This window comes from Taudactylus pleione, unplaced genomic scaffold, assembly GCF_031769625.1.
Source record: "Taudactylus pleione unplaced genomic scaffold, aTauple2 ptg000366l, whole genome shotgun sequence".
NCBI classification, from domain to species: Eukaryota; Metazoa; Chordata; class Amphibia; order Anura; family Myobatrachidae; genus Taudactylus; species Taudactylus pleione.
The window spans coordinates 6,205,527-6,221,112 of record NW_028284767.1 but is presented as its reverse complement, the minus strand read 5'-3'; the positions used below and the strand labels follow the sequence as shown (position 1 = coordinate 6,221,112).

Sequence of the window (15,586 nt, the reverse complement as noted above, 5' to 3'; positions counted from 1 at the left end):
AGAGGCTTACGGGGGCCTGCGTGCAAACACGCAGGACCCGTTCTGCACTTGCGCAGAACGGGTCCTGTGCATGGTCGAGCAACTCACTCATACTGTATACCCTCTTGCGGGTGAAGGGCTCCAACTAGGTAATAAGGGAGCATTCACACATAGACTAACATAAAAGAGAGTGTGTCAACTGCTGAATTGCAGTGTAAGTGCTTTTATTTCTACATGGATCCTAGAATAGTGCTGTTGCAAGTATGTACCGATATTATGACGGGCATCAAACCCATGGCCAAATATACACATTTAGCTCCAAGCATGCATTGCAGGTGCAGGTGCAATTACAGCGATTTAACTCTGCATCAACTTTGTACATGCCCTCCTATAACTATTACCACCAGTACTAACCTTTAGGGGCAGTGTGGTTACAGTAATGTGTACAACTAAGTGTACGTATATCAGCATTTAGGGCCTGATTCAGAGATGGACGCTAATGAGATTTCACACAAATTGAGCAATTGCGCATACATATAAGCTACACTGCGTGTGCGCTGCGTTCGCATTGTGATTACGGATGCACTTCAGAATACATTGCACAGTGATTAACAGGTTATCAGCGTTTGGGGTGGTGATGGGGGTGTGGCCGAAAAACGCAGGCGTGCCTGTCCGTTTAAATGCCATTACATGGGCGTGCATAATTTAGCCACAGCATGAGAGCCTTCTGTGTGAGGGGAGAGCTCGCAAGTCTACGGCTGGTCTGACCTTTCGCAAGGGCAAGATGGCCACAACAGTATTGGCAGGTAATCACAGCAGAAATGGCAGGTAATCACAGCAGAAATGGCACGTAGCCACAGCAGAAATGGCACGTAGCCACAGCAGAAATGGTAGTGCCCCTTATACAGTGCCCCCAGCAGTGGTCCCCTCTATTCAGTACCCCCAGTAGTGGTCCTTCCTATGCAGTAACACTTATACAGTGCCCCCAGTAGTGGTTCCCCCTATGCAGTGCCCTCAGTAGTGCCCCCTTAACAGTGCCTCCAGTAGTGGTCCCCCTATGCATATATCACAAAGACACACACAAAACAAAACACAATACTTACCTGAATCCCCGCACCTCCGTCCTCCTTCTCAGCACTATGGGAGAGACGTCATGATGTCTCTCCCTTCACCCACTGCGGGAACCAGAAGGCGGAGCTCATGAGTGGTCTCCAGCCCGGCTCCGGCCATGGGTGCAGCAGCCAATGAGAGTCTGTCTGACTCTAATTGGCTGCTGAAACAAACACACTGCCACTGGGTAGTAAGGGTATACTACCCGGCGGTGCCGGCAGTGTGTTTGTTTTACTGTGTAGTGCGGACCACACTCGCTGCGGTCCGCACTACACTTACTGGAACAAACCACGAACCTGGACTGCGGCCGGCGGCGCAGCGCCAGTAAAGTGGCACCCAGGGCACGAGCCCCAGCCAACCCCCCTAGTTATGCCACTGCCTGACCTTCTTAAATATTTAAATAAATATGGTGTTACTTCCGGTGACTTTTTTGAAAATATTTCAACACAGAACAGGTTCCATATTATATTTTCAGAGCTGGATGAATTTAGGTCCCCATACTAGTGTATGGGGACAGCAGGACAGATTGGGGTTGAAAGATAGTGATATCTCCTGCATTACTTTTATAATGAATAGCCGCAAACCTTCATTTTTACAAAAGTAGGTGAAAATTGTGAATTTCTACAAAAGCAGGTGAAAATTAAGTGATGATGAATGGACCCAATAGTGAGAAAAGTGTATAATATAATATATTAATAATATATGATCAACCTTTACTGGCTGTGACTTGTAACTGTTGGAAATGCGGGTGTACAGGTGTGGTGGTATGGCAGAGTTATGTACACACCAGTGGGTGCTTATCACTACAGACAGTCCAGTTGCTTAACCAGTAGCAAAGCTTGCTGAAATATACGTGATGTACAGGTGTACTCACTGTAATACACTGGATATGATGGCGCGAGGCTTGAGCGGAGCAGGGTGTGCAGCCGGTGAGTGTATATAGCTTGTGAGTAGCAGTACGGGATGCTGGAACAGCAGTAAATGCAGGTAATAACAACAGATCTTTGAGAACTAGGTGGGAGACGTCTGTCTCCCACTGTGTCACTCTCTCACACACAGTACCAAGATGGCGCTATGCATGTGCAGCACTGAGCTCTTTGGCTGTCTTGGATCAAGGAATGAGCCTTGCTGGAGGTACTTTAAACATGGAGTCTGCACAGCAGCGCACTACTTTATCTACATTAACAAAGTGTGCATGTACTATGCTGTATATAATGAGGATACAAAAATATTCCATGATAACAAATACCTTGCTCTAACTGCCCATTTCTATATAGTATAATATATATCTAATAGATACAGACAGGTTGATGTTTATTTTTAAGAAAGTAGCTCTGTTACATTATACAGGTTGTGTGCAAAAATATTGGAATCTTTCTGTCTGATGTCATAATGGTGATGTCATAATACTGACACTGTTCTACATTATAGAATCTGACCACCACCAGTGCATGGGATACAAAGAAACTGAATGAACACCATGTGGCTTAGGGAATCATCAGTCTTTTTATTTGTTAATTACATTGCTTTCATTATTTCTGCTAATGGCTGTTTGCTCTGCTCGGAAGAAGACAGCTTATATATGAAATATGATCTCCACTTCATGTATCAGAAATATTTAAAAGAGAAAACAAAGATCTCAGGTGCTGTAGAAAAAACATATAAGTTATTTTTCAACCAGGAATTCACTAAGAACAATCCAAAAATGTCTTTCACCGGTGAGTATTATATTATATATTTACACTGATGACTTTAGCAGCAGAATAATGCAATCTTAATGGCAGTTATGTGCAGTTACGTAAATGAAGCTGTATAATGTAACAGAGCTACTTTCTTAAAAATAGAGATCCATCTAACTGAGGGTCTGACTCAGCAAGGAACACAGTTGCTTATACGCACGCAATCAGCTGATTGACGCGTACCGCGCATGCATCACAGTGCGCAAACTAGCCGCTGCGTTTGGGACAGCGATCACAGAGGCTACGCAGACCCATGGCAGAGTGAATAGCAGAATAGCGATCCATGTTGAATCAGGCCCTGAGTTAGTCTCAGGGCTCCCACCCAGGGGTATGATCTCCCCCCTCCATTTCTTCCTTTCCTCTTGCTTTGTCTTCCTCTTCTCCCACTTTCTTTTCTCCCTGCTACAGTTTTATGGTTTATATGTGAAACTGTGTTGAATCCATTATTTATGCTCCCATTGCTGTATTATTGCGTTCAAGACTTTGATCCCTTCGTTCATTATATGTGGGTGCTTTTTGGATATAACTCTTTGTATCTGGTGTTGTATTCTGATTTTTGGAGAAAGAGAATGCAGGTGCACACTCTGAGTACTAAGAACAATGATAGTCAAAATAATCCTGATATTACACTTGAAGGCTGGAGTCTCAGCCTTCAAATGTACAATGTATCATATATGCCTACTCTCCAGGGGTGGCCGGGAGTCTCCCAAAAATCGGATGGAGCCCCTGGTACCCCGGAATAGAAGGCAAATCTCCCAGCCACCGTCACCACCCCCTGCAACCCCCTGTATCGCTCGGACCGCCCGCATCCCAATACATACACCCCCGCAGCGGGGAGGGGGGCGGTGACACGTTTCTCGCTGAATCGCAGGGCCACAATAACGCAATCGTGTGGTCACTCCCCCGGCCCGCCCCTAGTACTACATCACTGTGCCACGCCTCCTTCTGCCACACCACACCCCCCACAGTAGAAACCTCATTTGTCTCACTACCGGAAGGAGGGAGCTGAATGTCGGTAAGTATGCATTATATGCATAAATAAATGTACTTATCTAGAATGAGAACATGAGTGCACTGAATTTCAAACACAGACTATAGTGCTATCATGATGCTTGGAGGTTTCTAGCACCCTATTCACCATGTGGCAGCAGTGGGTGTATGGGTTAGGATTGCACCTCTCTTTTTGCTCTTGCTTGGTAGCTGGTTTATACGTTGACATAAATGTAGGGATGTGCGCCGGACCATTTTTGCCGGATTTGGATTTGGATTTGGTTCTAATTCGTCGTCCGGCTTTGGATTTGGATTTGGATTTGGATTTTTTTACAAAAATTGACAAAAAAAGCTAAAATCACATAAATTGGTCTTTTTTTTTCTTCCTAGAGTATTATTAACCTCAATAACATTAATTTCCAGTCAATTTAGACCATATCACAGCTTATAATATTGTTTTCAACATTATTGGCCAAAGGTTGCAGTGAGCTGACTGGTTACTAAGCGACAAAGCAGCAGCACAACGACACAGACACCACAGTATAAAGCACATCTATGACACATTGCCACACAGCAGTGGCAGAAATGAAAAGTAGTGCACCCACCCAGTGGGGTACGGCCAGCAGAGTCACAGTACTTGTTTACAAAGTGGGCTACGGCCCTAGGAGTCACAGTGCACAATCTTATTAGCATTACACCGCACATAGGGCCTGATTCACATTACACCATAAAGTAGTGTCTCTTATTTATGTTACGACACACAGTAGTGCCCCTTTTACACAATGCCCACAGTAGTGACCCTTTTACACAATGCCCACAGTAGCGGTGTCCCTTACACAATGTCCCCCAGCAGTGGTGCCCCCTATGCAGTCCCCTTAGTAGTACGGTCCACTATGCAGTGCCCCCAGTTGAATGCTCCCCAGTAGTATGCCCCCCATTAGCAGGCCCCCCCAGTAGTATGTCCCCCATTAGCAGGCCCCCCCAGTAGTATGCCCCCCATTAGCATGCCACCCAGTAGTATGCCCCCCCAGTAGTATGGCTCCCCCAGTAGTAGGCTGCCCCAGTAGCAGGCCCCCCCAGTAGTAGGCTGCTCCAGTAGTAGCCCCCCCTGTAGTATGGGCCCCCCCCTGTAGTATGGCTCCCCCTGTAGTAGGCCCCCCCAGTAGTATGGCCCCCCCCAGTAGCAGGCCCCTCAGTAGTATGGCCCCCCAGTAGTATAGCCCTGCCCAGTAGCAGACCCCCCCCAGTAGTGCAGACCCCCCCAGTAGTATAGCCCCCCCCCAGTAGCAGGCCCCTCTGTAGTATGGCCCCCCAATAGTGCAGATCCCCCCAGTAGTATGGCCCCCCCAGTAGCAGACCCCCCCCCAGTAGTATAGCCCCCCCCAGTAGCAGGCCCCCTCTGTAGTATGGCCCCCCCAGTAGTATTGCCTCCCCCAGTAGCAGACCCCCCCCCAGTAGTGCAGACCCCCCCCCAGTAGTATAGCCCCCCCAGTAGCAGGCCCCTCTGTAGTATGGCCCCCCCAGTAGTATAGCCCCCCCCCCCAGTAGCAGACCCCCCCCCCCAGTAGCGCCCCCGGACCTTTGACAAGTAAAAAAATAAAAAAAATAAAACTTACCTGTATCCCCGCTCCCGCGCCGTCCGCTCTGTCACATGCTGAGGAGGGAGCCGGAAGACGGAGCTCATGTGTGAGCTCCAGCCGGCTCCCTCCGTGCAGCAGCCAATGAGAGTCTGTGTGACTCTCATTGGCTGCTGTAACAAACACACAGCTGCCGCTGGCGGCTGTGTGTCTGTGTCTGTGTAGGGCAGAGCGCTATCACTGCGCTCTGCCCTACACGCGAGGAGACCTGATGTCGGATTCTCTAGTGAGAATCCGACATCAGGCGGCCGCCGTTCAGCCCCGAACGGGGATCCGAGTCAGGCGGTGAACACCCGAACAGGGTTCGGGTGGACTCGGATCCCCAATGTTCGGAGCGGTTCGGATTCCACAGAATCCGAACCGCTCATCTCTACATAAATGTGGTATGATGGTGGTGGTGGTGATGTGTACAAATTAGGGATGAGCGGGTTCGGATTTCTGAAACCTGAACCCCCCCGATCCCCCCCGATCCGAGTCGTATCCAAGTCAGGCTCGACTTTTCCTGCCTGACTCGGATCTGAAATCGAGGCAAAACGTCATCATCCCACCTTCCGGATCTCGCGGGTTATGGATTCTATAAAAGGTCCCCGCGACGGCGCCATTTTTCTCACTCCAGCTGTGGACAGTGAAGAGGGAGAGTAGGAGCTAGGGCTAGCTGGGCTGTGTTGTGCTGCTGTTGTCCGTAGGGGCTGGCTGGGCTGTGTTGTGCTGCTGTCATAGGGGCTGGCTGGGCTGTGTTGTGCAGTAAGTTGCAGTCATAGGGGCTGTGTCCACTCCAAAGTCTATAGGGGCTGGCTGGACTTGTTGTGCAGTGTCCCATAAAGGCTGTAGTCCTAGAGGGGTGCTGTAGTGTTGTCCAGGGGGTGATCTATGCATCAGGGGTGCTCCCCCAAAGTGCAAAATGATTAATTTTTTTTCTGTTTGTGAATTGTGTGCGCAGTAGCCGCACGTGCATCAACAAAGTAACGGCAACCGTGCGCCTGTGTCATAAGGGCCGGCTGGTTTGACCATTAAAGGGTGCTGTAACCCCCAAAGTGCACTCCCAACAAAATAAAAAAATATTTTCTGTGTTTGTGAATTGTGTGCACTGTGGCTGCACGTGCATCAACACAGCAGCAGCGCCAAGCGTGCGACTGTGTCATAAGTCAAGGGCCGGTTTGGACATCTTGTCCGGACTGAAGGACGTGCCAACAATTTCTGACAAGTCTACTGTCACTGCATATGATACTGTCACCATTGACAGAATGTGGAGGATTACATCCAAGTAGGCATGTCAGACAGTCCGTACCTGGCAGGAAAAAGAGGCAATTTGGAGGCCCCTGTACAAACTGGCTCTATTTTACCTGAGCTGCCCCCTCTCCAATGTGTACTCCGAAAGAGTGTTTAGTGCAGCCGGGAACCTTGTCAGCGAAAGGCGTAGGAGGTTGCTTCCACAAAATGTGGAGAAGATGATGTTCATAAAAATGAATTATCAACTCTTCCAGGGAGACCAGCCTCCAGAACGTACAGAGGGACCTGTGGTGGTGGATTCCAGCGGGGACGAATTAATACTCTGTGAGGATGAGGATGTACACAACACTGAAGAGGGTGAGGAATCAGTGGATGAGGAGGATGAGGACGACATCTTGCCTCTGTAGAGCCAGTTTGTGCAGGGACAGATTAATTGCCAGCTTGTTTTGTGGGGGCCCAAACGAACCAATCATTTCAACCACAGTCGTGTGGCAGACCCTGGCGCTGAAATTATTGGTTTGTTAAAGTGTGCATGTCCTGTTTATACAACATAAGGGTGGGAGGGCCCAAGGACAATTCCATCTTGCACCTCTTTTTTTTCTTTGCATTATGTACTGTTTGGGGCCTAGTTTTTCAAACTGCCATCCTGTCTGCCACTGCAGTGTCACTCCTAGATGGGCCACGTGTTTGTGCCGCCCACTCGTGTCACTTAGCATAGTCATCCAGCTACCTTGCTGCAACCTTTTGGACATAAAAACACTGTTGTGAGGTGTTCAGAATAGACTGGAAATGAGTGGAAATTAAGGTTATTGAGGTTAATAATATCATAGGAGCAGAAAAACCCACAAATTCTGTGATTTTAGCTGTTTTTATGCTTTTTTAAAAAAAAAATACAGATCCAAAACACAAAACCCAGAACCCAAAATACGGAAGGGTGGTTTTGGCAAAACCAATCCAGATCTAAAACACGAAGAAAGGTCCAGATCCAAAACCAAAACGTGGCCGGTGCATACCCCTAGTACGGTTCAATTCCCGTCAGCGGCAGCCCGCCAGGAGCAGAGTGTGAAGCAGCGGAAGCCCGACAGCGCTGGAAATCCCGATCGTGGATAGGTAAGTATGTACTAACCTAACCCCCCTAACCCTAACCCTCCTTAGGGGTGCCTAACCCTAACTTCCCCCCCAAGTGCCTAACCCTAATCCCCCCTCTAAGTGCCTAACCCTAACCACCCCCTTCCCTGCTGCCTAAACCTAAGTCCCCCGGGGGGGTGCCTAACCCTAAGTCCCCCCCGGGGGTGCCTAACCCTAACCCTCCCTCCCCCTAGCCTAACCCTAAGCCTCCAGGGGGGTGCCTAGCCATAAGTCCCCCCCGGGAGCCCTAAACCTAACCCTCCCCCCCCGCTTGCGGCGCCCGGCATCACTACGATCGGGATGCCGGGCGCCGGTCTCCCGGCGTCGGGGAAATGCGGGCGTCTACATCTAGACGCCCGGCATTTCACCCATGCCGGGATAAGACAGTCCAAAGCCCGCTGCCGGTATTTAGGCAGTTGGCTTCCCGATTGCTTCCCCCTAGTGCAAATAGGTGTTACAGTAAATTGGGTGGCAGACATCTCTCTTCCACAAACAATGGAATTTTATGTACAGTGCTTACTGTCACGACCAGGGTTTCTTAGCATGCCGGCCGGCCGGCAGGTAATACCTGTGAGGACGCTATGACGAGGGGCATCTGGCGGTGGCGCTGGTGTCTGGCGGGTTGCATCGGCTGTGCGTAGTCCTGTGCGGGCATGCTGTCACTCTGGTCTGGTTAGACCTGGTGGTGCTTCCGTTCCGCTCTGGTATGGGCGCCGCCATCTTGCCTTTGGACATGTGACCTAGTTGCCCTATCCTGGTGTGTCACATGCTCTCTCTGGCCTGTCAGTGCATCACTGGGTATTTAAGGGAGTGCAGAGCTTCCTTTCATTGCCAGTGCAACGTGTTTCTCAGCGAGAGCTGAGAGAGAGTTCCTGTGCTCATTCACCTGTCTGTTGGGATCATTACCTAGCCTGCTTCACCCTGCCTGTTCCAGCCCCCCTGGATTCTCCTGCCTCCTCCATTACCTCTCCCTTGCCTGAGTACCTGTGTCAGCTGTTACCCTGCACCTTGCCTCCACTTGCATTTCCTCTGAACATTATTTCTTCAGCCTGCACTCTCATTTCAGCCTCACAAATCCTGGAATACTGGACTGCCTTCTGTTATCACTACCTGGACTTTCTCCCATTGCCTCACTACAGTTCCCAAGTGCACTTTAGTGCTATACCCGGACTTTTTTGTTTTGCCACATTCATGTCTGTTAAGTCACTCATTAAAAACTCCACGTTTATTTTTAAATCTTCTTCAGTGTCTGCTCCTATTACAACCCCGGGCCCACAACAAAACCAGAACCTCACACTTACGTTGCTACTCCAGCACAGCACTTAAATTGTTATATTTACATCATTAAATACATATCCTATAATTCATGCCTACCAACATCAGAGTTCTCGGCAGCGGGATAGACGTAGCCAGACCACCTGTGCTCATGACACCACCACCGGTGTTTTTTTTTTTTTTTTTTTAAGGAGAAATCCCCCTTTTTATGCTGTACACCATGGAAACACCCATCTCCTCAGTGTGTGACAGTGCAACACCTCCCAATCCCCGCCTATCGCCCGCTGCGGAATTTGGAACAAACACATGTGGGAGAGTACTACAAAATTGTGACTGTCCCGACAATTGTGGGATGATTTGGAGGTATGCCTAGAGCGTCCTCTTGCACAATTCTTACATAGCGGTGTCACATGGTGGTCACACTTACATTTCATCATTAGACAGTGTTTAATAAACACTGAAGAGCTTCCATCACATCTGCTGGGCTTTGTGGTTCCACAGCACTTCTGTGTCTCTCAACTCTCTCTCATGCTTCCCTAACGAAGGCTATTGCTTCCCTCTCACTGGGCAGCTTCTCTACTCTGTCTCTCATTGTTGGCGCTATGAGCCCTGGGAGTAACTGCTGCAGTGTGCAGCTCCTCCTGTCTGCAGCAGGCTCCAGCCCGGTCTCCTCACAGCTGGCTCTAGCTATCACCGTCACAGTTTGACCAGGGTCTGATTACCAATGGAACAGATGTAGCTCCATGTAATCTTAGTCCCATCATTATGACAGCAGGATAATCAGCTACCGTCGGCCATAAATCATAAGTATTTCCTCACAATATTATGCAATTTTTTAAATTTTAAATATTCACATCCACACAGCACTGGCCACACCCACACAGCATTGGCCACACCTCCTCTGCTTCTAATAATAGGCCCATAAACATTTTCAGCCCTAATCTGCCCCTGAATTTGACCATACTCTGTGGTGACTCTTGCCCGCCTGTGCCCCCAGTTATAAGCAAGTTATAGAAGGCAATGAGCAGTCACAATTATGAGCAGTAGGTAACTGAAAACATTATTTGAGAATAGGACCTTTCGATTTTTGGCCACATTAAAATGGTGTACTGGGCAAACTAGGATACCTACTGAAGAAAATCTATATTATATTATAACCTATGTCCATGACCCCTTCCATCACCAGAGTTCTCAGCAGCGGGATAGACGTAGCCAGACCACCTGCGCTCATCAGGTACACAATGCTCTGCTCCTGGACTTCTCACCTTATGCTAGTTAATAGATGAGACAGGTGTTTCACCACCGGTGGCTGCAATCACAAATTAAGAAGGAAGTCCAGGAGCAGAGCATTTTGTACCTAATGGAATGGGTCATGTTGGAGGGTCTGTTATAATCAGCTATGGTCTGTCCTGTCTCCCAACATGCATGCACCAAGATCCTAGCTGGTGAGGACAGAGAACTCGCTGGGTCGGCGAGAATGGGGTAAGTATGGGGGTGGAACGGAACTAATGACTCAGGGGGGTGGAGTGTGAGAGCGGTGCTGGATAGAGCAGCGGAGAGGGGGATTGAGTGGGAGGAGGCAGGGCGGGACAGAGCAACAGAAAGAGGGTGAAGAGGGACAGAGTAGAGGGGGGAAGAGATTCTGATGAGGTGCAGGGCTAAGCGAGGGGAGGGTGGACTGAGGTGACCCGGTGACATATGCCAGGTCCCTTTACTAATATACAATAATTATTTACACATACATTACACTTTGAAAAGCTGAAATACTAATATGATTCAGTTTCTTGTGAATTTTTCGGCAGCAACCCAGTGACAAATAAAATTATTGTAAATAAATCAGTAACACACAACTTGCAATGCACCACTGGCCACACCCACACAGTACTGGCCACACCCACACAGTACTGGCCACACCCACACAGCACTGGTCACACCTCCTCTGCTTCTCATAATAGGTCAGTGAACATTTTCAGCCTTAATCTGGCCCCGAATTTGTCCATACTCTGTGGTGACTGTTACCCGCCTGTGCCCCCAGGGTGTGTGACATATACTGTAGCACAAATTTCCAGTAATTCAGCACTCATCCTTGGGCACAATCACCTCATCCATGTGCATATATGTAGCTCAGTGCAGATCTTTGGGGTGTAAGGTCTTTGTTATTTGTTAGCCTGGGCAGAGCCATTGCGATAGATAGATAGATAGATAGATAGATAGATAGATAGATAGATAGATAGATAGATAGATAATCTCTAGTGGGTGCTTCCTGCACTCATCTTTGTTACTGGGGTGCTCTTCAAGAATCTCCAAGGGATGTACCACACATTTGTTGCACTCTACTTCTGCACTTTAGCACTCTCATGGAAAACAATAGCCAGCTCTGCATTTCTATTATTGTTGTTATTGTTTTAGATCGAACAACGATTCGGAATGTAAATGCCATCATTGCCGAGAAGATAAGGATGTTACTTGGGAAATATAAAGGTAAAAAAACAATATAGTTTATATTTATTTATGGAAAGTCGTCATTGCTGAGGTAATAGTGAGCAGTTAGCTCAGATATACTAAGATAACATTACTGAACTAATCCTGGCAATTCCTTTCACGTTGCATCTGCGTTGGTTTGCGGCTCACATGCAGTATTACTGTTGCTAGGTGCAGGACCATCGCGACCATCGGGCTTGCGACAATACCCTTGTGGTAGGGTCACATGGCCACAAGCCCCAGAGAGATTTCAACTCTAACAGAGCCGAAATCGCTCCACTGATGATGTCAGTGGGGCCACCCCCCAAATGGCAGGTGTTCACATGGGAACACATGCGCACTGGCCCACCATCGACCCAGTTGCGAGCGCAAAGCGCTTGCGACTGGGTCTGATTCAGGCCCTATATTCAGAAACCTCTTGACATGAATTGTGCTGTTGAAAGGAATGAGCGAACCAACATAGAAATGGTTCCTACTAAAACAAGTAGGGGTCTCCGTGTTAGACTAAATCTCGCCCCAGTTTATATGGCCTAAACTGTGTTTCAATTATTAACAAGTACATAGGCAGCATCGCGTCCCCTTGTCTTAGTGGGTACCAGATACAGATTGTCAGCGCAGAGGAGCCTTTATCCCCTTACCTAGCTTTGTTGCATTGGATGCCTTCACTGATTGGCCCCCTCTGAATGTCACACGCTCTGCATATATGTGAGTGGGGGTACCATAAGACAATTTATGTCCATTTGGGAGTATGTTTTTATATAGGGTTCTATGGCCACTGGGGTTGGAGGGAGAGTGTTAAATAGTTTGCAATATGTTATGTAATTTATTGTTATGGTATGGTCTGCAATATACACCATGGGGTGCTAGACACTCCCCTATTAGGGGGGGGGGAGAGAGAGAGAGAGAGAGAGAGACAGAGACAGAGAGAGAGAGACAGAGAGAGAGTCCAAACATAATTAAATAAATAAAAAGGGCAGTATGTTGCCACCCCCCTGATCCTTGAGATGTAAAGATTGGTTTAATGAGAAATATTTAAATATGTATGACCCAAAAAAATATGTAAACAAAACACAATGTACAGTCGTTAAACCCATGCTAAATATATTAATAAAAACGCACACAAAAACTTTATGTATTCTAATGGGATGTAGTCATAATACCGATCACTGGAATTCCGTTGCTCAGAATGCCGGTGCTGAGCCCTGATTGGAGGAACTTAACATATGTTCCTTTAACCCTTGTGATTGGCTGAGAACGTAGAGTGTGCTGTACAGGAAGCTCTGACCCTTCTATACTAGGAATGGCCATCGGTGTTACCACGATGGCAAAATTAGCAAGTAGCCATCGATGGCTACAAACTATTAAATGGATGAACATCGATGGTTTAACCAACCGATGGTCATCCCTGTTTTGTGACCGGCTGGTCCGTGGGCCTATCATAACCTTGGGGCGGGGCTTCGTGGGTTCCAGGGGTGGAGCACTGCTCCGAGTCCCGCCACCTTGTAAAAAAAACCAAAAACATTCGGTTATGCTTAGACATCGATGGAGGGAAATTATTTGGTTCTCCCCCATCGATGGCAAAAGCATTCAACATCGTCCATAAACCATCGATGATTAAGAATAATCGATGAACGATGACCATCCCTATCCTATACTAAGATTTTGAGCAGATCTGTTGGACCTCGGCCTGCCCGTATCCCATACACAGAATTCAGGCCCTCAGGGTCTTTTTCATAATAATAATTTAAAACAATGTTATTATCTGGGCAGCTGGCAGACCCCTAGGACCAATGTTGGACTGGAGCATGAAGAGCCTACAGGGGAATGCCATGGCAGGGGCCTGCTGAAGGGGCGTGACGAGCCTTGGGTAGATATGGCCATTAATTGGAGGGATGTGGTCATTTATGATACAGACCTTTGCATAGAATACATAGTATACATACATGCACCTAGTTTACATACCTATACATAGACATAGTATGCATATATATGTATACATATATACATACACGCACACACAGTGTACATATAGATAGCATACATCTTGTACATACCTATGCATAGAATACATTATATATATATATATATATATATATATATATATATAATTAGTATGGATACATATGCAGTGTACATACATAGGGGTATATGCATACAAATACATAGGGGCATATTCAATTGGGCGCAAGCTTTAGCGAGGTAAAAAACCTTGCGACACTCGATCCCCATTTTGGAATATGCCAGGTATGCACGCTCCCAATACCCGCGGTATCCAATTAAACAAAAGTCTTCAGCTCTGAAAACCCTGCGCCGCATAAAAAGTAAAAAAAAAAATAAAGAATTCGGTACTTATCTGCCCGGGGGTCTCCGCTGCTCCCGGTGGCCTCCCCTCTGCCTTCTCACTGGAGAGGGGGCTGCTGGGAGTCCCGGGGGCAGCTGGGAGGCTCCAGGGGCTGGTGGGAGGGGCAAGGGCTGCTGGGAGATGTAGTTCTCCAAGTGCCTATTCCGGGGGAGCCACATAGACAGTGGGGGGCCCACACACACACACACACACACACACACACACACACACACACACACACACACACACACACACACACACACACCACTCACAAACACACTTCCAAACATTAATAAAAACACTCACACACACTAACATACTCACCCTGCTGCAGAAGACCCAGCTTCCAACGCTTGATGAAGACACCGTTTCGGAAGGTGAGTAATTAAGGACTAATTAAGCTAATTGGTAACTTATTGCTTTAATTAGTCCTCGGGGGGGTACCACCAGGGGGCCAGAGCTAGTCTCTGTTTTTTCCTAAAATTACTGATTTAGCAAAAAACACACTTGCTCTGGAGGTGCGTGAAAAAAAACCTCCCGGATTGTAAAAACAAGAAAAAATCTGCAGCTATTTGAATAGCAAAAAACCCGCACCTGCTGGAAAAACCTCGCAGGTGCGAGATTTTTGCTATTCTCGCACCCAATTGAATATGCCCCATAGTGTATATATATATATAAGTAGTATATATATCTATACATTTACATACAGTGTAGATATGCATAGTATACATATGTATGCATAGAATATATATACTTAGTAATGTATGCATACGTATGCAGTGTACACAGGGGTATATTAAGAGCGGAGAGGGCCTGTGTGCATTCTCCATACAGGGCCCCCTCCTCTCTTTTCCCCGCGCAAAAACGCCAGAAAAATGGTAGCGATGGCCATTTTCCAGCGTTTTGTGCAGGGCTGAGACACCTGACGCGGGACCTCGGAGAGGTAAGTGTTGGATAATATGGATGCAGGGTGTGCGGTGGGGGCCAGTGTGCCCTGCACCCATTATAGATATGCCCCTGAGTGTACATATACATACCTATACATATAATAATAATTTTATTTATGTAGTGCTTTTCTCCTAAAGGACTCAAAGTGCTTTACATTTGCGTTTACAGTACAAAATAAGCTTAACATAGGGACATTTGTGAAATGCTTGGGTGAATAGGTGAGTCTTGAGTCTATTTTTGAAGGATTCTAGAGTGGAAGCCTCTCGAACTGTGCGGGGAAGTGAGTTCCATAAGGTTGGAGCCCCCAAAACTGAAAGCCTGACCCCCAGACGAATTCCGGGAGATTCTAGGTACTGTTAATAGTCCTTCGTCAACGGATCGCAGTACTCGTGTGGGACGGTACGGAATCAGAAGCTGCTTTAGGTACCTTGGGCCATGGTCATATAGGGCTTTGTAAGTTAGCAATCCAATCTTGAAAACAATTCGCCATCTGACAGGCAGCCAGTGAAGGGAGTAGAGAGTGGGTGTTATGTGGCTGGAATGAGGCTGGTTGGTTAATAGCCTGGCAGCTGCGTATTGTACCATCTGCAAGTGGTGCAATTCTTTTGCTGGGAATCCAAGGTAGAGGGCATTGCAGCAGTCTAGGCATGATGATATGAATGCAAGTATGACTTTAGGCAGATCTTCTGAGGGAATAAAGTGCTTGATTCTGGCAATGTTCCTCAGAT

At 47.5% G+C, this 15,586-nt stretch overlaps 1 protein-coding gene across 1 annotated transcript in view; it reads left to right on the top strand.

The window, feature by feature from the left end:
- Positions 1-2,560: 2,560 nt before the first annotated feature.
- Positions 2,561-15,586, top strand: part of LOC148508447 (uncharacterized) — a 41,419-nt gene continuing 28,393 nt past the window's right edge. The window contains exons 1-2 of the mRNA XM_088444510.1: positions 2,561-2,807; positions 11,498-11,569. Of these exons, the coding sequence (XP_088300636.1) occupies positions 2,561-2,807; positions 11,498-11,569 (319 nt within the window). The remainder of the gene's footprint in view (positions 2,808-11,497; positions 11,570-15,586) is intronic.